Source organism: Phyllostomus hastatus, unplaced genomic scaffold (genome assembly GCF_019186645.2).
Source record: "Phyllostomus hastatus isolate PE091 unplaced genomic scaffold, TTU_PhHast_1.1 phas_scaffold_585, whole genome shotgun sequence".
In the NCBI taxonomy this organism is placed as follows: Eukaryota; Metazoa; Chordata; class Mammalia; order Chiroptera; family Phyllostomidae; genus Phyllostomus; species Phyllostomus hastatus.
The window spans coordinates 936,124-955,732 of NW_025334037.1; the positions used below are offsets into that span (position 1 = coordinate 936,124).

The window sequence follows — 19,609 nt, forward strand, 5'->3', positions numbered from 1 at the left end:
GCGGACCTCAGCTCCTGCCTCAATGAGAGAAGCCCTGGCCTGCCCTGCTGCTGAGCCCGAGCAGGTAGCCTGACACACCAGGTTCCACAGCCCAGGGCCAAGGTGGGGACCGAGGAGCCACGTCCACTGCTTCCAAAGTGGCTGGAGCAGGCCTGGGTGTGCTGCAGGCTCAGAGGGCATGGAACTCAGCAGCCCCTGCAATGCAGGAGCACCCAGGGAGCACGCTCTCTCAAATCGGTTTGGTTATGAAACCCAGAAGTACACCCTCACCCAGACGCCTACATCCCAGCGATCGTTTTACTGATTACATAAACTAGATTGCATCTCCTTACCCTGAGGTGTGTTCTGGCCTCCCTCGATTAGTCTGCTAAACCCAGTCCACGCTAACATTAAAACCCAGTGGCCTTTGCTCGAAGCAATTTACTTTATTATTATGTTTTTAAGTTTATGACAACAAGCACAGCCATAAAAAAAGGACTTCTAAAAGCACATGTTCCTTAGAAATTAGCTTGTCATTGGCAAGATGCTATAGAAATCTGTTGTGTCTTGTATTCCTAATCATCTTTCCTCTATTAATTTTCATGGTCTTTCTCCTACCCAGAAGTTATAGCTACAATGGTATTTAACAAACGCGTCCCCAAAGGAGGAGCTGGAGTCTGTCAGACCTGGCGTCTGATTCCAAATCCTCCACTCCTTGTCTGTGTGACCTTGAATGGCTCTCTTTAACCTTGGAAAGGTAATACAACCACATGGAAAATTCATGTAATACCCTTACCATGATGCCTGGCATAGGTGAATATTCAATAAATGGAGTTAGCAATTACTATTATTATTATTACTACTATGAATAATAATATTCTTACTACTATAAGTATATCTTAATAAGGCCACATACAAGTGTGAACAGGTGCCCCGAAGTGCTTCATTATCAACTTTGCAGTTAGTTCTAGGGTTTCGTAACAGGCCATAGACAGGGCATGAGTCTCACTCAACCTGAGGACCTGATTTTTAAGCCAGAAAAGGTGCTGCAGCCGAGCTGAGAGTCACTCGGGTGGAAACTGAAGCTGGTTCTGGGAGTCCCTGGAAGGAGCGGCAGGGGCGTCGAGGGCCTGTGCACCCCTCCGCAGACATCACCTGCCGATCGCCAGGTCAGGCCACACCTGCCACTTCAGCCCACAGTGTCAACGCAGCTGGCCTTTCTTCCATTTAATAAAGGGGAAGGCATTTACTAATAAAAATAAATAGAAAAGAAGTCCACTGAACCTAAGTGAGCTTGGAGTCAGAAAACATTTTATAAGAGACGATTAAAAACTCTTGGCAGAGTTTCTAACAAAATAGCCAGATGGACACTTTTTAAAAATCAATATGCTATAAATTTGAGAACAAAGCTGGAAAAATAATCAGAACTACATTCTCCATTTTAACACTTTCAATAGTCCCTATGTGCTGGGAGATCACTGAGGTCTCAGGGTATATTTATTTACAGTGAATAAAGCATGCCATTGCAACATTTACACCCTTTTTTCTGCCAGAGTATTCCATCAGCTTTTTGTTTATTTATTCAAGTGAGCATCTCCCAGTATGTGTCTGGCCCTGGAAAGCCAAAGAAGAGCCCACCGAGGGCCCTGCTGGTGGGAAGCCCAGGGTGCCGTGTGCACTGTCTCCATGGAAACACACTCATGCCTCCTGTCTAAACAATGATATTGGAGACAGAAGAGTTAGAAGATGCAGGCGAATCCTTACCTCCACATTCAGACACATTCCAGGTTTCTGGGGTCTTCAGGGACCCCGGATTTTCTGGTCTTGGGCACGGTTCACATGTGATCTGTCCCTCTTCATTTTGGAAAGTTCCATTTGGACATAAAATGCAGCGTTCTTGCAATCCATCATAATATGTCCCAGCCCTGCAACTGACTAGCCAAAGGTGGAAACGATCTGGTCAGTGAGGAGACAGAGGCCAAGGAAGAGCAATGCGAATGCTGGAGGTGAAGGAAAACAGGTGGCATCGACCGCAAGCTCCCCCACACTAACCCCCCAAGTACAGAATGGGCAGCACCTCTGGGTTCTCTGGGCACACACCCTCTGCCACTGTCAGAGGCCGTCACAGGCCTCCTCTCCCTAGTCCATGAGCTCAGGAATCACAGTGGTCCTAATTGTTTTTGAGCACAAGTGCCTGACGATTCTCCCCACTTCACAGGGAAGTGCCACCAGAAGGATGAGAAAGTTGAAAGTCATTCGCTGAACATGGGCCTAGTAATGGAAGAACAGAGAAGAGGGTGCTTCTCATTCTGGCTGGTGGCATCTTAGAAGGCTTCCTAGAGGAGGTCACATTTGTGTTGGGCCTTGAAGGGTGAGAAGGATCTCACCACATAGGAAGGGGCAGGTTGTAAAGATTGCTGTATGACATAGGAGAGGAAAGGGGAGAAAGGAAGGTTGAGAATAGACTGAAAAAGTTCCTGAATGCTGGGCATTTGGATTTTACTCTGCAGGTAAAGGAGCCATTGAAAGGAGAGGGACACATCCAGAAGCTGTGTCATGAAAAGCTCACTCTCTAGTGGCGAAGGGGAGAGTAATCTCATGAGTCTGACAGATAACTCTGCAAAATAACACACTTCATATTCGTAATAAAATTAAGCCCTTGTCAGTATCTCCTGGGAGAATAAACTACAAGGAAATTAATAAACTATGCTTCTGATTATATTTCTGGTGTTGTTAGTTAAATGTGGATTTATATCTCATTTTAGAATACGAATGTAAATACATTAAGTTCCCTAGTATAATACTCAAACATCCTCATCATAACCATCAAAATAACCTTTCTAATGGCTAACATTTGTTCAGTACTTGCAGTCTACCAGATACCATGCCAAAAGCTTTACATAAGCATCTCATTTGTTCCTAAAAACAACCATAAGGAGTTAAGTGCTATTATTAGCTCCATTTTATAGAAACAGACTTAGAGTCCTTAAATAATTTGGCCATGTTCCCATAGCTAATCTGTGAAATACACTTATGGTAAGATCAAGAACTTTGAGTTTAAGGGAGAAGAGGGTCATTTAACAAAAATGGAGACTGAGCAGTTGGTCGGGCATCATCCTGTAAACCGACAGGTCACCAGTGGGATTCCTGGTCAGGGCACATGCCTGGGTTGCAGGTTCGGTCCCCGGTCAGGGAGCATACAGAAGACAACCATTGATGTTTCTCTCTCACATGGATGCCCTTTCTCTTCCTCTCTTTCTCCCCCAAACTTTTCCTCTCTTTAAAATAAAGTTTTAAAAAATGTAGACTTAATAGCAAGTCAAGACTTTGCCAAGGATTCTCTATGGGGCATTAGGGAAGTTTAAATGGAATAAACACATTATCTTTTATATTTAAGATACCAAGAAATAGACAACAAAATATCACTTGATAAATTAGCTATTACACGTCTTGAATGTCTCTAAGGGGGAAATGTCGGTTTTCATTATATCTTACAAATGCAATCTGCATATACCCTTTTAGGGTTAATATATACTTTTATTATTATCAGTAATAAAAGTATCTTTTCATTATTCATGCCATAATTTTTAAAAAGTTAGGCTTTTAAAAAACTATAGTAAGCCAAAAGAAGCCACATTTCAAATATTATTTCTATAATTAAATGCAATCAATCAATAAGGTCTCCTGTAAAGTCTGTCTTAAAAGTTGTTTATATTGTTTGGGTTTTCCTTTACAATATTCACATATCATTTTTATTTAATTTTATGACTTTTTTAAAGGCTAAAAGTGAACCAAACTCTTGCTTTCTTGGCACACAACATTATAATGAGTGTATGCATAGATCTGAGGCAGACAAAGCCTATAATTCCAGACTTATTCTCTAAATACAGCCCTCTCGGATAATGGTTTCCATAATTACTCTGGTTTCAGCCCATCTCCCCAGAAAAGCTGGGCTGAATTGCGTACCAAAATCCATGACTTTCTACCCTGGTCCCACCTGACTATCCCAGTGCTTATAGCAGGCTAGTGAATGAGAGAATAGTCCCTTCCCACCTCTAACAAGCCAACTGTCGTGAAGACTGGCAGAAAGTAAATAAAACCTAGGCTGTCCGCAACCCTGCTGGTCCAAGATATTTCCACTTTGGGGACAGTTGTTTTCCTAACACTCGTTCACCCAAAGGGAAAGTGTGCATCTGAGGGCACTGACTGCGGCAGCCCCATTCATTATGACCTAGAGTCAGATCAGCATGGTCTGTTCCATCACCAGTCCCTCTGGCAGAACACGGATCCCCTCCACAGGCAGGCAGTGATGGTTCTCGCTGAAGAGATGAACTGGATGGGCTCCTGCAGCTCTGGGTGTCCTGGCCTCTTTAGAACTATTCATCCTCTCCACCCCCAAAGCCTTTGCAAGGTTACATTTTGAGAAGCCTCACAATATCCCACATCTGTTGCAATTTCTCAACTGAGCAAAGGGGCTGAGTGATGCCCCTTGGGTTGCCCTGCGGAAAAGAGGGCACCAGCTCTTTTCTCTCATGGTGAAAGGCCTGCTGCACATGAACAAACTTATACTGTCACTCACAGTTTCCCTTTTCCTTCCAGAGAGAAAGACCTGCAGAAATAATTCATGGTGAGCACCTTCCACATTAAGTTGTTCCTTTTCACAAGGTAAAAATGAGCTAAACATTAAAATGGGATTCTGAAATGTCCTGAACAGATGCCTGAAAACAGCTCTTTGCAAATGTGCTGCAGATCTGGCCTGAAGAGACCTCACGCTCACATTCCAGTTGGTTCTCTTTTCTCCTTGAGCAGCCAGCTCGTTTTGCTGCCCCAGACAAAGGAGTCAATTGCCCCCAGAATACTTCGTGATCACAGCAAAGCTTTTGTGTGTCTTCAGTGACCATTAAAATCCCATTCTCAAATCCCACACAGCTGTTTTCTCCCTCTCTTTAAAAAAAAATACAAGAAAGCTTTTCTGATGCAAAAGGGAGAGACCAGAGGGACCAGGATTAATGGCGACAAAGAGACCCGAAGGCTGGCCCTCTTTTCAACACTACCGCCTTTGAGCATTTCAGGCCCTGGACAGACACTATGGTGTCTCTGTGGCTAAGATGGTGAACCTAATAAAAGAGGTCACTCTCAAGCATCTGACTGTTTTCTTAAGAGCCACGCCTTGGCTCCTGAAGGAAAGCCACAAGCAGCCCACAGGGATTCCCAGAGTGTCCTAGAGCTGTGTTTTGTCACAGCTCAGGGGGCCCTCGTGCTCTAAGCAGTGCTGTGGCCTAGGGATCCTAGTTTGAACCGCTTCCAAGTGAGACTTTCAGGCCCTGGACAACCCAGCATCCTGCTGGGTTGTCGTATCTGTCCAGGTTTTCAGTGTGTTCAGGTTTGCAACTGGAAAACATTCTTGAAGTTGGGACAGAGAGATGAGCCAAGCTTGACACCTTCCTCACTGAGTTCCTCAATGCATGCTATGTTCTCTTCATGCCCAGTTAAGTGGGGCTGAGATTTTACCTCCTTAGGAGTGCCTCTTTGCCCTCAATTAAAATATTTCCCCAAGGATTTGCATTCTGCCCTCTTTTCTCCTAATGTTGACAACTACCCTTGGGATTTCATCAGTCGTCCCTCTGAAGATTCATTTACTCTTTCATTCAATTACTTACTGAGCAATGGTTTGATGCTGGCCACTGTTCTTGGAGCTGGATACACAGCAGAGAAGACAGACATAGCCCTCCCTGCCCTATGGGGCTCCCATTCTAGTGAAGAATTTAGACAATCAATGAGCAAGCAAGTATACAGTAGAGTGCTAACTCATGGGTGTGATGAAGAAAAGAAAGAAACAGGGAAAGAGGGGAAGACAAAGAGTGGTGGAAATGAAGTCTACCTGTATGTCATTTTAAGAGTAGCCAGAAAAGGCCTCTTGCAGCCGAGATTGAAGGGAAATAGACGTGCAAAGGCATTGCCTAATAGCAAAAAGGCTGGTGTAGCAGTAACATAGTGAAAGGGGCAGGGTGATGATAGGAGATGAATTTTTAAAAGCAAGGGCCCTATCACATAGGTTCTTGAAAGTCATAGTAAGGAAATTAGACCTCACTCTAAGTGTGTTGGCAGTTTGGATAGGCGAGTGACCCGACCCAACACATTTTTCAAAGGTCTTCTGGCCGCTGCTTGGAGGACAGACCAAAGGCAGGCAAGGGTAAGGAGAAAATTCAGAGCCTGTCATGACGGACTGGACAGGAGACGATGGAGGTTTGGAACAGAGTGGTAATCATGGAGGAGGACGAAGTAGTTGGACTCAGGATATAATCTGAAGGCAGAGTGACAGGCTTTGCCGATGGATTGGATGGGGAGCATGACCGAATGAAAAAGGCCAAGAAGACTCAGGGGTTTTCAGCTTGAGCAACTGGGTAAATAGAAGTGCCATTTACTAAGCTGAGGGAGAAACAGGTTTTTTTTAGGAGATAGTGGAGGGGGACAAAATATTTTGTTTAGAGACATTGAGCTTGGGATGCTTGTTTGCCAAGCATGAAAAAGGCATTGGTTATACTGCTGATCTCCAAAGTGGGATATTACACCTCAGGGGTTTGCAAGGTGGTCCACCTTGTGTGGGCACAACATTTTCACATCTATGTATATTAATTTTCACCTCCAAAATAATAAAAAGGAAAGGGTCACTGGTTTAATGAATGGCATAAGACTGGCCCCTCAGTCAGCATATACCTCTGTGAGTCACAGACGCATGGGAAGACACAAGGTCTTTAGGAACAAAGCAAGCATTCCACACTCTGGAGGAGGGAGGTACTAACTGATTCACTTCTTCACAACATCTTAAGGAAAGTTACAGTTTAACTGTGCCTAATGGAATAGATTTCCTGATTATGGTATCTAGTTTCACCCAAACTGTCCCAAAGCACTTCGGACGATTCCTGTAGAAACCTGGCCCACAGGTAGTGCCAATGATGCACCCTCCGGCGGTGCTGGGGCCAGCACGGCTTGTCCCCCTGGCCCTTGTTCTTTGTCAAACCACGTCAAGAGATAGAAACAGTAATGATGCAATCCGATCTGACAAGAGTTGAGCCAAAATACCAGCAATGAACAAAAAGACAAAAAATGGAGTAATGACCATGACTGTTAGCAATGAACCTCACCAAACTGAAAAAGCTAGCCACCTACTGACATTTTTTGTTTATTTAATGTGCATCTTATACTTCTGCCTTCATAATGGACATAATATATTGGCCAGTGGTACAATGTACTTTTATTTAAGTAAGCATTCATAGATTTAAAAATATTTTACTGTGTATGTGTGATCAAAAATGTTCAGCCCTGCTGAACAGAGAAAGCCATAACTCAAAACAGAAGTCAGAGCTGGAGTAGCCAGTTCTGGGGTCACCAGTGTGTGGTGGTATTTAAAGCTGTGGCGCTGGATCGGGTCACCTCTAGGAGAGTGTGATGACAGAGGAGGGGTAGGGGATGAAGCCCTGGGTTACCTGATATTGAAAGATCAAAAATTAGAGGAGAACTAGCACAGAGAATGAAAAAGGAGCAGCTGGGGAGGCCGCAGGAGAGCCAGGAGGGCTTCTGAAACCCGTGAGCAGAGAGCGTTCCGGGGAGGCAGCAATCGACAGTGTTGGGGTGCAGTCTGGCAGGTAGATTTGGTGACATAAAGGCTGTTAGACATCTTGGGAAAAGCAGTTTTAGTGGCGGGGCCAGAAATCAAAACCAAACTGGCTACAGTTGGGGAGAAAATTGGAGGTGAGGAAGCAAAGACAGTGCGTTCAGACAACTCTTTCAAGGAGTTTTGTTCCACGCAGGATCAAAGAATCCGGAGAGAACCAGGAAGACCAATGAGGGTTTGTTTGTTTTTTAAGACAGGAGATAGGTTTGTGTGCTGTTGGAAATTATCTAGTAGGGAAAAAAAGAATTCAGAGATGGGAGGTGGCGGTTGAGTGGGGCAGGAGCAGGAGCGGTGTGTTTCAGAAGGTGAGAGAGCATGCGCTCCAGAGCGCAGGGGGACGTGGGCCTCAGAGAGGAGAGTGGGCTGTTCCTCCACCGTGACAGGAGGCAAGTCAGAGCACGTGCAGACAGACGCAGGAGGGCTGGTCTGGACACAGAACGATGACACTGTTTTCCTAGACTCCCAGACACCCATGCACATCTCTGCCTGGAAGTCTTGTTACAACTTAAACTCAACTTGCCCAAAGGAATACTTCTCCTTCCTTTCCTGTCCAGGCCTTCCTACCCCTCTGGCTTTGCCCTTTTTATAAACACATCTCTACTCTCCCTGTCACCAAGACTCCAACCCTTGGAGTCCAAACCACAGTTATTGTCCCAGACTCCTCTCCTCCCTGCTCCATCAGTCGGCTGCGGCATCCTACAAATGTGACCCTTTTGTCCATCTCTATTCTTCATCCCTGTGGCACCAGTGTCCTTTGATCCTCACCATCTCTTATGTAAATTACTGCAAAAACCTTCCAACTATTTCCCTCGCCTTCTGCGCCTCCTGCCGCAGCTCCGTCACACCACCAGCTTCACCCTTCCAAAGTGCTGCTGTGATGGGTTCTCTCTCGGGCTCAGAAACCTCTTTGACTTGACTCGACTCCCGGCACTTCTCTCAGCGTCTTCAACTCAAAACTCAGTCTTTAGTCGCCTTTTCTATATCTGAGTTCATTCTTTCTCATGCCCTCTCATGAGACTATTTTTTTCTGCTTTCCCTATAAATCTTTTCTGATTATTTCTTCCCCAGTGATCACATTCATCTATCTATTCAACCAACCCACAGCTCTTTCTCAGTGCCTCCTGCATGTGAAACAGGCCTGTGCGAGACGGGCGGCGTATGGGAAGGAAGTGTCCCAACAGAGGCCACGTCAGGAATCTCGGAGTTCGCCCAACCCTTTCCTCTTCTCGGTCCCCAGCTCGATGTATCACCAAATGCTGCTGAGACTTCCTCCTAAATATTTCCTCAGTCCATTGCTTCTTTCCTACAGCCTTCACGTTCTCAGTATTTCTCATGAGAGGCATTCAAAAGCTCCCAAATTGGTTTTTCAGTCTCCAGTCCTGAGCCCACCCCCCACCTCCGGCCAGAGACCTGGATGCACCCTGGCTAAATCCTCTAACAGCACCTCACCACCTGGAGACAAAGCAAGGCTCCTCAGCAACAGAGCCCAGGTCTCTCTCGACTTGCCATGCTTTCCCCACCGGCCTCACTGCCCACCACACCCACCCCGCACTCCAAGGTTGGTAATACTGAAATGTCAGGAGTGCCCTGGGCACATTTTCCTCATTCTCGTTCCCCAAGGCCATTCCTCTGCTTGCATACCCCTCTCCATGTACGGGTCACACGCACATTCTTCAAAACCCAGCTCCGGCTTTCTCTCTTTTGGGAAAGCTTTCAGACTTTTCCCTGGGAAGGCTAAGTGTGACTTGAGGGAGGCTATGGCATTCATCCAGGCCTCCTCAGCACCCAGCACAGAGCTGGCCCGCGCAGAGTTCTCCGTATGGGTGCAGCATGAGTAAGACAGTCACAGGGCACAGGCTGTACCCAGGGAAGGTGGGAGTTTTCAAATTGAGAGAGTTGGGAACATAGGCTCTTAAGTCAGATCTGATTTGAATCCTGTCTCTGTCGCTTACTCGCTGGGTGACACTGGGTAAATCGCTTACCCCCCTCTGTCTTAGTTTCCTCATCTGTAAAAAGGGCATGATCCTCCTTCCTACTTAAATCTTAGCTCACATGTCACCTGTTCTGAGAGGCTTCCCTATGGAGAGTAACCCCTTATCCCCTCTGGCACCCTCTGTTTTATTATCTTCATAGCACTCACAACTTCTAAAATTATCTTTCTTTTTTTAAGCCTCACCCAAGGATATGTTTATTGATTTTAGAGAGAAAAGAAGGGAGACAGAAATAGAGAAAAACATCAATGTGAGAGAGAAACATTAATTGGTTGCCTTCTATAAACACGCTGACCAGGAATCTGACCCACAAACGTTTGGTGTATGGCACAATGCTCCAACCAGCTGAGCCCTCTGGCCAGGCCTAACCGTTCTTCTTTACTTTTCTATTGTCCTTGCCTGTCTGTCAGAATGTGAACTTCATAAGACCAGGCCCCTCACCCATTATATTCTCATGCTTCATCCCAAGTTCACAGAGTGGCACAGAGTGGCATCTTGGTAAGTACTGGTTGAGTTCATTTTTATCAACTACTGTAGCGGAGAGCTACAGCTCTTAAAAGCTGAATTAGAATTTCCTAGTCTCTCAAGAATACAGGCATTAAAATACTTCCCAGTTTGCCAGCTGCCTGGATTGTGTCTTAAAAATTTCAGCAAGTTTTAAGAATAATCAAATACAAAAATATAGTCATATATAGTAGCAAGTATATTTCTTAAATATTTTTTTCTTTATGAAAGGATAAATAACTATGAACAAAAAACAGTGAAGGAACAGTTCAGGAATTTGTTCTTTGGAGAATATAATTGCTATCTTTTTTTCCCCATCTTGCTGAAATTGACCACAGATAGTAGATACAAAAGTTATCTGCAGAGTGGGCTATCCCAAAAGTCCTTAAATGCCAAATTAATGAGAAGTTACTGTGTAAAAATGACTATAAGAAAGTATTTAATTGGTCAGAAGGGACTGTTCTTTGATGTAACTTGGGGCTTGTTTTTAATCCTTGCTGGAGGACATGTTCATTTTTAGAGACATAAATTTTAGACAGAAAGGAAGGGGGGAAGGGAGAGAAGGGGAGAGGGAGGAAGAGAGAGAAAGAGAAACATCAATGTGTGAAGGAAACATCAATCAGTTGCCCCCCTGAACCCCTCCAACCCACACACTCCCCAACAGAGGATCGAACCCAAAACCTAGGTATGTGCCCTGACCAGGAATCGAATCTGAAACCTTGTTTTGGTGTGCGGGATGGCACTCCAACCAACTGAACTACCCAGTCAGGGCTGTAACTTGAGACTTTAAGTTGTATTTCTTAAATGATATTGGAAAAACAAACAATTCAATGGAAAAATAGGCAAAAAATATGGATATTCTCAGAAGAAGACATCCAAATGACCACAGATATATGACAACATGCTCAGTCTCACTAACAGAAATGAAAAAAGAGTTGAAATGACTTCATAATTTTCACTTATCAGATTTGCAAAGATTAAAAAGATCAGTGATAGCTAACCCATTTTAGCAATGATGTGGGGCAATAAAGACTCAGGTGCAACATCAGAGAGGATATGTATTAGGATGGTCTTTTTGGAGAGTAATTTGACAGAATCTATTAAAGTTTTAAATATGCATGTCCTTTGACCCAGCAATTGGGTCAGAAATATTGGCTGTGCACACAAAAAAAGATAATTCATCACAGCATTGTCTGTGATAGAAAAATTATGAAAAATTTAAATATCCATCAATAGGGTTGCAATAGATGGCTATTTCATATCACTAATAAATACTGGTATCTTAAAAAAGGACTAGGAAGCTTTAAAAGAAATGTTAGCTCATCTATTAGCACAGAAAGATGTAGTGATCTACTATATAGTTATATATAGCACTGTTCAAATTATATTGATATATTTTTAAAATGTTTTTTCACATATAAATCTATAATCTATTTTCAACACAGCAGCCAAAGTTGTCCTTTTAAAACACGAGTCAGAACTCTGTTATTCCTCTGCTCAAAATCCTTCATTGGCTTCATTTCTCAGGTTCAAAGTCGGTGGTCCTCACCACCATTTCCAGTCCCCAGGTGATCTGACCCTTGGCTACTGCTCTGACTCCTTCCCTTTCCCCTCCCTCATCCCTCATGTCCTGGCCTTCTTTCCAGTGCCTCAGGGCTTTTGTATTTGTTGGTGCCTTTGCCTGGGACTTCTCCCAGATACCCATCCCCAGGGTTTGCTTCCTTAATGTTCTGCCCAAATGACATTCTGCAGGACCATAATCCTTGACCACAGTCTGCATTTGGGAGCATACACACCTCCTCACCCCTCCCCTTTGCCCTGGCACTATCTATTCCAGTTCCCTGCTCACTGGTTCTTCACACCCTTACCACCATCGGCCACATGGTATCTCTCCCTGTTTATTGGACGGTCTGTCTCCCCCTCTAGCATCACACACTCTGCGAGGGCTGAGGCTTATGCTCTTTTGTCTCATTCCTAGATTCTCAGCTCCTCCAACAGTACCTGGCATACAGCAGGTGCCCCATAAATATTTATTGAATAAATAAATAAAATTTCATTTTTATGCATGCATGAAAACAGACTTTGGAAAAATATGCAGCAAGTTATTGACTGTGATACTTCTGGGGAACGGGACTGGGAGCCAAGGGGAGAACTCGTACCTTCACTGTGCACATTTCTGTACCATTTGAAACATGCACTATTCTGGTAATTTAAAATGAAATAAAAATATTTTAAAGGGAAAACATAATGGTTCCATCTCTCCTTCTAGGTGACTCAAAACACTTTTTTGAAGTGTCTTCTGCAGACACTGAAAATAGTTTCCAAAAGAGAATGATCTTAGGCTTGTCTCTGTGTGTGCACCACTTGGAGTTCAGAACCTACCAGTAAGGCTGGTGTGTACAAAGTTCTAACACCATCAAATAGACCATGAATGTAAGACAGATAAGCAGATACACACACTAACACGCACACAGCGGCTTGCCTGTGCCATGAGTCTGCTGGGTAGAGCCTTTCTACTTAACATACCCAGTGGCTCTTTACACCCATCTGAAGGATTTTCACTGGGAATTCTCCGTGCTGTTTCCTCTCCATGGTAAGATCTTCAACATTGCTGCCAGACATAGTGACCCTGGTTTGGTCCCATACAGGCTGCAAAATCCATCCATTGCTAGAGGGAGCTCTTGAGACAAGACATGTTACCTGCCTCAGCAACAGCTCCAAGCTAACGTAGCATGCCAAGCATTCGGGACACATTCACAAACACACAACAGCTGCACAAACCCACAGCGAGCATCCTTTATGAGTTGGCATGGTCATGAGGACTCTGTTAAGTAACTCGTGATCCTCAATCTTTGGCCGTGACTCCCTAGAAGCACACCCACGTTAGTATGGGTAACACTCTCACTGGGCGTTGGTCCACGGGGCCTTGACACTTGTTTTTCCTGAATTCTTAACTGGCCACAAAGGCTCCCTGGCAAGACTACTAGGCCTCTCCCTAACAGGTAGAGACTGGGGAAAAGGGGTGCAATTCAGCTCTGAGGGGCCAGGAGGAGGGCCAGTCCTCCATCCCTGTAAGTTTCTGCAACTCACCCAGGAAAGTCAGGCATCAACAGCCAACTTTCATCAGCATTTTTGTACAGAAACAAATGAGAACAAGCCAACCAGCTGTGTTTTACTGCTTTTTTTTTCTTTGTAAGAGAGTCAGCTGGAATAGAAGTCAAGACTATTTGAGAACCAGCCTCTGGTGGATAGTTACACTTGATTTTACCATGTTTCAGCAAAGCAGCAGATTTGGGGTATGGGGTTATAGCTGACAATTCTCCTGAATGAGTACCAGAGGCCCAGCTTTGCTTCTTCACAAACACCGATTTATCACTCCTTAGCTCAAGCTCCATTTCTCAACACATGTGATTCTGATGACACTTCAGAAAAGACATCAGTTTACTCTGGAGGAGTCTGGTTATCAAAATTCACCTTAATTGGGACCAGAGCACAGGCTTTGGGGTCAGCCCATCAATGTGACCTTGAGCAAGAGAACTCAGCTCTCTGAGCTCCAGTTTGTTCATCTGTTAAGTGGAGATAATAATACCTACCTGGTGAGATGCCTGTTAGGATTAAACAAGATAAGGCAGCTACAGTGCCTAGATACAGTGCTGTACTTGTGACAGGCGAGAACTCAATAAATCATTACCATTATTACTATAAAGTGAGCCTCCCAATCTTCTCCATGTAAGACTTGTAGATAGAATCTCTCATAATTGCCCAGAACAGTCTCTCAAAATAAACGAATTTCAAGATCGACCACCCTAGAACCACTTGTCCAGGCTCCTCTTGCCTGGAACTTCATCAGAGGAATAGAATCAATGTTGCTCTGATTTAATACACACATGTGCACGCGCACACACACACACCAACGTAGGTGAAGCTGACACTACGAGGAACCTTGGGCTGAAGCTCAGGGGTCTCATAAGGCAGCTGAGCAGCGCCCAGCCTCGCCTCTGTGCAAAACTGCAAACAGGAGATTGTTTGTAGCCCCCATCGGTCGAGCCAGAGGCAGCTAAGAGAGGAGCTGGGATAGTGGAATGTGCAGAAGGCTCATGGTGCCCTATACCTACAGCCCTGCTCCAGTCAGGAGACCACAGTTACCTGACAATCCCTGTCCCTCAGACCCTAAAAGGGCAACACTCCCTCTTCTCGTCAACCCTGCCTCTCCCCATTTCTGCCCCTCAGTTTGGCAAATATTTATTAGTGCCCTCCATAAGCCAGGTACCATGCCAGGTGCTGGGGTGCTTCTGGTCCAGCAGATGTGAGAGACACCGCCATGTAGTTCCTAAATGAGTGGACAGCCAGGGTGTTCTCTGGAGGGAGCCCAGAGAGGGGAGGACGGGCCAGACATGTGGTTACCCTTAGTGTTTATGGAACTGAAGACAGTTCTGTCAGCAAGAAAGTTCTGGCCAGCGGGCCACTCACCGCATTTGTTTCCCACATGGCTCTGGCCCACTCCACAGGACTGTGTCCGGTGTTCCGACGCTCTGGGAGCCTTTTTAGCCACTTCGAGGTCCATGCCTGAGAGCTGGAGGTGAAACTGCTCTCTGTGGGCAGCCTTCCGGAGTGTGCGGATGGCTTTCCGGAGCCTCTTCTCTGTTCGCTTTACGATGCAGCTCAGATCGCAAGAAGCTACAGAAAAAAAAGAGGGACAGCAGTGGGGAAGGACATCAGTTGCCGAGTGTGAGGGCAATCAGACCCACCGCAGGGCCCACCACTACCCACGGCTCCCTGTGGTCAGACGGGAGCGACCTGGAGCTGAGCCCCTAGCAGGCCGGGCAGCATTCGATACCAAGAGAAATTTGTTGGCCAACATGGTAGCTTTGGGTTTTCATGAACAGGAAACAGATAAAATCATCAGGTTCCAAACCAATTCAGTGTAGTTTGGGGGAGGGGCAGAAAAAACAGGAGATACTTCAGTGGTTGCACTGCTTTCCCCCTCCACCCTGAGAATGATGGAAAGTGAAAGGCAAAGGAATCAGGAGCGAGCTGTGAGAAGCCTGGCACCACAGACCGTTTTCAAACCAACCTGTCACCTCCTTTTGGTTAGTTTCAAGCTCAAACTCAAGAGTGATAAACATTTCCTTAGTGGCGCTTGGTCGGCCTGGGGCTCCCGGGACTTGCTTGCCGGAGCTGCATGTAAGGTTTGCGTAGTGGAAGCTCTCTTTTACTGAGCTGTGCTTCTCTGTATGAAGAAACAAAATGATCGGAAGCCAAATTCTGGCAAAGCACTCAGTTGAACATTTGCTAGAGCTCAGTAAACATTTCATTAAAACAACCCACAAGGGACTAAATGATTAACTCTAGATGCCAAGACGTTGAAAGCCCTCAGCGTGGAACACGATGACATTTTGCTTTTGAAGGGCTGGTATTGCCTCCTATGTCACTTAACGATTTTAGCTCTTGAAAGGTGTTTTCATGGACAGAAGCTGGCTGTTTTTGACTGACAAGCCACATGTGTGGCGGGCAGGAACCGGGGCCGTCTTGCATCTCTGACTGATGGTTTGCCAAGGTGCACTCGTGTTCTCACAGGTGGTTTCCTTATAACTGGACTGGGACATGCCAAGCAGGGGCTGGGGCTTCAAATAGGGAACGAGCACGAGAGTAGAAAGGAAACCAACTCCAGCTTTCAGGCAGACTGACCCTGAAGCAATTCCAACCTAAAGGGAAAGCTGGGAAACACATCAACACTGAGGTCTCATTCTGAAATGACCAGGAGCAACACATGGCACAAAGAATCAGCAGAGCCAAACAGCACCGTGAAGGCATGTGGGATGGATGTGTGTCGGGGAAGGCAGGGCTGTGCCATCCCCGTGCCTGGCTTTGGCTCTCACCCCTCCACCCATGGTGCCCAGGGAACCTTTCAACCAGTGATTGCTGACCGAACCAAGAGCTTGTCCACGTATCGTCCACACGATTGATTTGTGTCTGTCTTAAAGTCGTGCTTTACTGAGCAGGCGTGTCCCCTTCTTCACCATTACAAGGATGCCCAAGGCTCCACAGCTCACCAGCAGCCCTCTGTTCATTGCCCCTAAGATCTGTCTTACCTTTTCAAAGGTTAACTTTAAATCTCAAAATGAACAGATGTTCGTTTTGAGCCTTTCTCCCTTTCAATTTTCCCATATCTATTTTTTTTAACTTTTTATTTTAGGATAAATTTAGATTTATGGGAAAGTTGCTAAGATAGTACTGAGAGGTCTCATATATTCTCCACCAGGTTTCCCCTGATGTTAACTAATATCTTCCACTAACACGTACATTTATCAAAACTAAGAAATTAACATTAGTACAACATCATTAAGTTAACTAAAGACCAAAAGTATTTTTAAATAATGCTTTTTCCTTCTGATCTAAAAATATAAATGCCCACTATAGAGAATCTGGAAAATGCAGAAAAAAATTAAAATCACCTGTTGTCTTCCCACCCAGCTATAACAACTACGAATGAGTGTGGTCAGTTTTTTCTACCTTCCCTTTTGTTTTTATACAACTTGGGCTGTATTAGATACACAAAGTTTTCCTCTCCATTTTTCCATCTTAGAAATGGAACAAGAACATTTTCCTATGCCACTAAACATTTTGTGAAACATGTACTTGATAGCCGCACGGTATTCCCTCGAATGGAGGCACCCACATTAACCTTGGGTAGTTACTCACAATAGGCAGTGCAGAGTTGACCACAGTGCAGAGGGACCACAGTGCAGAGCGACCACAGTGCAGGGCGACCACAGTGAACTGTTTGTTTGCTTAACTTACGCGAGGGAAGATTGGGGAAAGAAGCCTCTCTACTACTGGGATTCTGATTTTTTTAAATCTCCAAAATCATTTCATGCAACAACACTGGAGATGTGAGCTGGGGGAGACAGACAGGGTTCTGCTCTTTTCAGCGAGGCCAGCTGGATGGTGTCTACTCTGCTGAAGCCTCCAGGAACTAGATCCAGCAGGAAAACTGATGGCGCATCTTTGTTCATCAGAGATTACCCTTTCTGAGCCAAACCTTTTCCCATTTCTTTGGTGTATATTTCAAGCAAACTTGAAGATCTAGAAAATTTAACCCGATATGATCACAAAGTGCTAATGCATGTGAAAGGCCTTCCTGATTCATGAGAACCTACAGGTTTCCCCAGAGCTTCACCATTCGTACCTCACAAAGGACACTCTGAAGTCTAACCCCAGAACTACACAGGATGCTAGGCTAGCCTCCTCTTCCTCCCGGGTAGAGAGTCCTTGGAGACTCTGAACTGTTCAACCCCCAACTGAAGAGCTCGGGCTTGCTCCGGGCCCCTTTCCCAACATGCAGGCAAGCTCCCTGCACCAGCCGTCTGAGTCCGTACCTGGTAGTGCTGGTCGCAGGCCCTCGGGGAACAGCTCAGCCTTTTTCAAACTACACTTGCCTTCATTTAGCTTAAAGGTTACACTTGTCCTGATGGTGGCGACATCTTCAGAAAGAAACAAGTGAGAGATGTTACCTTGAGAGGCAGAGGGATGGAAACCCCAGGTGGGTGACAGCGAGCGGTCCACTGGCTGGGTCCCACCGCACACCGCACATCCTGAGCCCCTCTCACCCTGAGACCGAGGAAGGTTTGCATCATGGAGTAGCCAACCCCCTGGGCCTGGGGCCACCAGGAGCCTCCTATGAGCTACAGGTATTCCTCCATCTGAGATGAATCCAGTGCTCAGATATAACAAAGGGAGGGCCTGAAGCAACCTCAACAGTGCGATAAGACAGGAGGTCTTTTTTTGTGCCTTTCCAAAAAAGAAGGCCAGAATCCCCTAGTTCAAATTTGGGCAGGACTGATCAGGCAGATGGGGAAGGGCAGATTCTCCTGCATAAGGCTGTGGGGGGAGGACAGGGCTGAGGGAGCCACCAGTCCACACAGAATGGCACTCACGAGATGTGGCCAGGGTTCTCAGGGTCAGGGAGGCCCCCACCTTGAGGGGCTCTGTGCAAAACTTTGCTCTCCACCCACGGTCGGTCTTAACTATAGGTTAAGCTCTAGAGCCAATGACCAGGATTCAAACTCTAGCTCTTCAACTTGTGAGGAGAACTTAATCTCCCCAATTCTCAGTTTTCTCATCTATAAAACAGACATAATTATGGTACCTGCATTACCAGGCTGTTGTAAGGATTTAATGATAATGCAAAAAAATAAAAAGTTCAGCCAGTATCTGGTACAGAGGGACAGCTGAGTTACTGTTAACGACTTGCTTGCGCACCCTTGGGTGGCCTAAATGGCCACGTGACCTTCACTGAGGGACTTGGTGAGACACAGCATGACGTCCGCTCCAGCTCGGCCCAAAGCTCAGGCAAGTGGAGCAGTAAAGCGTGTGCTTGTGACTCTGGGTTCAGGCTGCCTGCTTAAAATCCTTGCTCTACTATTTCTTACCGGAGCCACTTAGAGTCCATTATTTCACCTCTCTGAACTTCAGTTTTTTCTTCTGCTTAAAGACAATAATAGTAAAATTGCCCCAGAGAGTTGTAATGTGGATTAAATCAGCTAATGCAGGAAACTCAGTGGCTGGAATACTTGAACTGTTCAGTCAGTATATGCAAGCTGTTATCGTCCTGCCCCAGGTCCCTGGCATTGCTCATACATGTGGTCTGGCCATCGAGAACCACTTCTTCATTCACATGTTCTCATGACATATCACAGAGATGCCTAAATCTGGGAGGACGAAGTTTCCTAAAAGCTTTCAATTTCTTTGTCTTTTGACAAAACAGAAAGGGTTCAAGGTCCTTTCTCTGGACAGAAGTCCAGAGGTCCCCCTGTCAGATCTACGTCTCTCTCCACCAATGCCATGTGCCCAGGCACCCTTTCATGGTGGGCCTTTGAGGTGCTCTAGGGCACAGGGAGTTTGGGAGACCTGAGTTTTCTGGCTCCAGAGCTCTGCTGGCCTCTGCCCAATGTGATGAAAGCACTGGGGCTGAACACAGAGCCGCCCGACACACAGGGACACCGAGTAGGTGTCTGTTACACAGTAAGTCGGATGTCAGGTGTCCAGGCTGCAGGCACTCATGACATCGAGGAGATAAACAGAAAACAGAGCCAATGCCCAAGAGCAGCACCCCAGGAATGAAGCCCATTGAGCACAGTGAGCCCCAGAGAGGACACACATTTGGTAATTACCCCCAAAAGCAGAGTCATTTGACTTTTGCTGTTTGTTCCTGAGAGGAGAGGAATTGCCGCAGGTAACAGAGTAGGCCTCTTGCAGTCCTGACAGACAGAATGTGGATTGTCAACACGTAAGCGAAGTTACAGTTGCTTCCGGTAGCAGACAAAATCACCCCCCAACCCTACTGCACGCAGACCACTAGGAAAACACCCAGCATGTAAGGTCTCAAAATAGTAGCCTCCGGTGACTGGGGGAAGCCCTTTGGGGTCACCCAACAGGGTGGCATTCCCTAAGGCCGGGA

General features: G+C 45.8%; 1 protein-coding gene across 4 annotated transcripts in view; it reads right to left on the reverse strand.

Moving 5' to 3' along the window:
* Positions 1–19,609, reverse strand: part of SCUBE2 (signal peptide, CUB domain and EGF like domain containing 2) — a 73,452-nt gene that overhangs the window by 14,790 nt on the left and 39,053 nt on the right. For 3 of the 4 annotated variants that reach the window (XM_045825770.1, XM_045825769.1, XM_045825771.1), the window contains exons 13-17: positions 19,323–19,409; positions 17,529–17,633; positions 15,224–15,379; positions 14,620–14,826; positions 1,744–1,914 (exon numbers count right to left, since the gene is read on the reverse strand). In XM_045825770.1, the coding sequence (XP_045681726.1) occupies positions 1,744–1,914; positions 14,620–14,826; positions 15,224–15,379; positions 17,529–17,633; positions 19,323–19,409 (726 nt within the window). The remainder of the gene's footprint in view (positions 1–1,743; positions 1,915–14,619; positions 14,827–15,223; positions 15,380–17,528; positions 17,634–19,322; positions 19,410–19,609) is intronic. The other variant, XM_045825772.1, reaches the window with a different exon arrangement.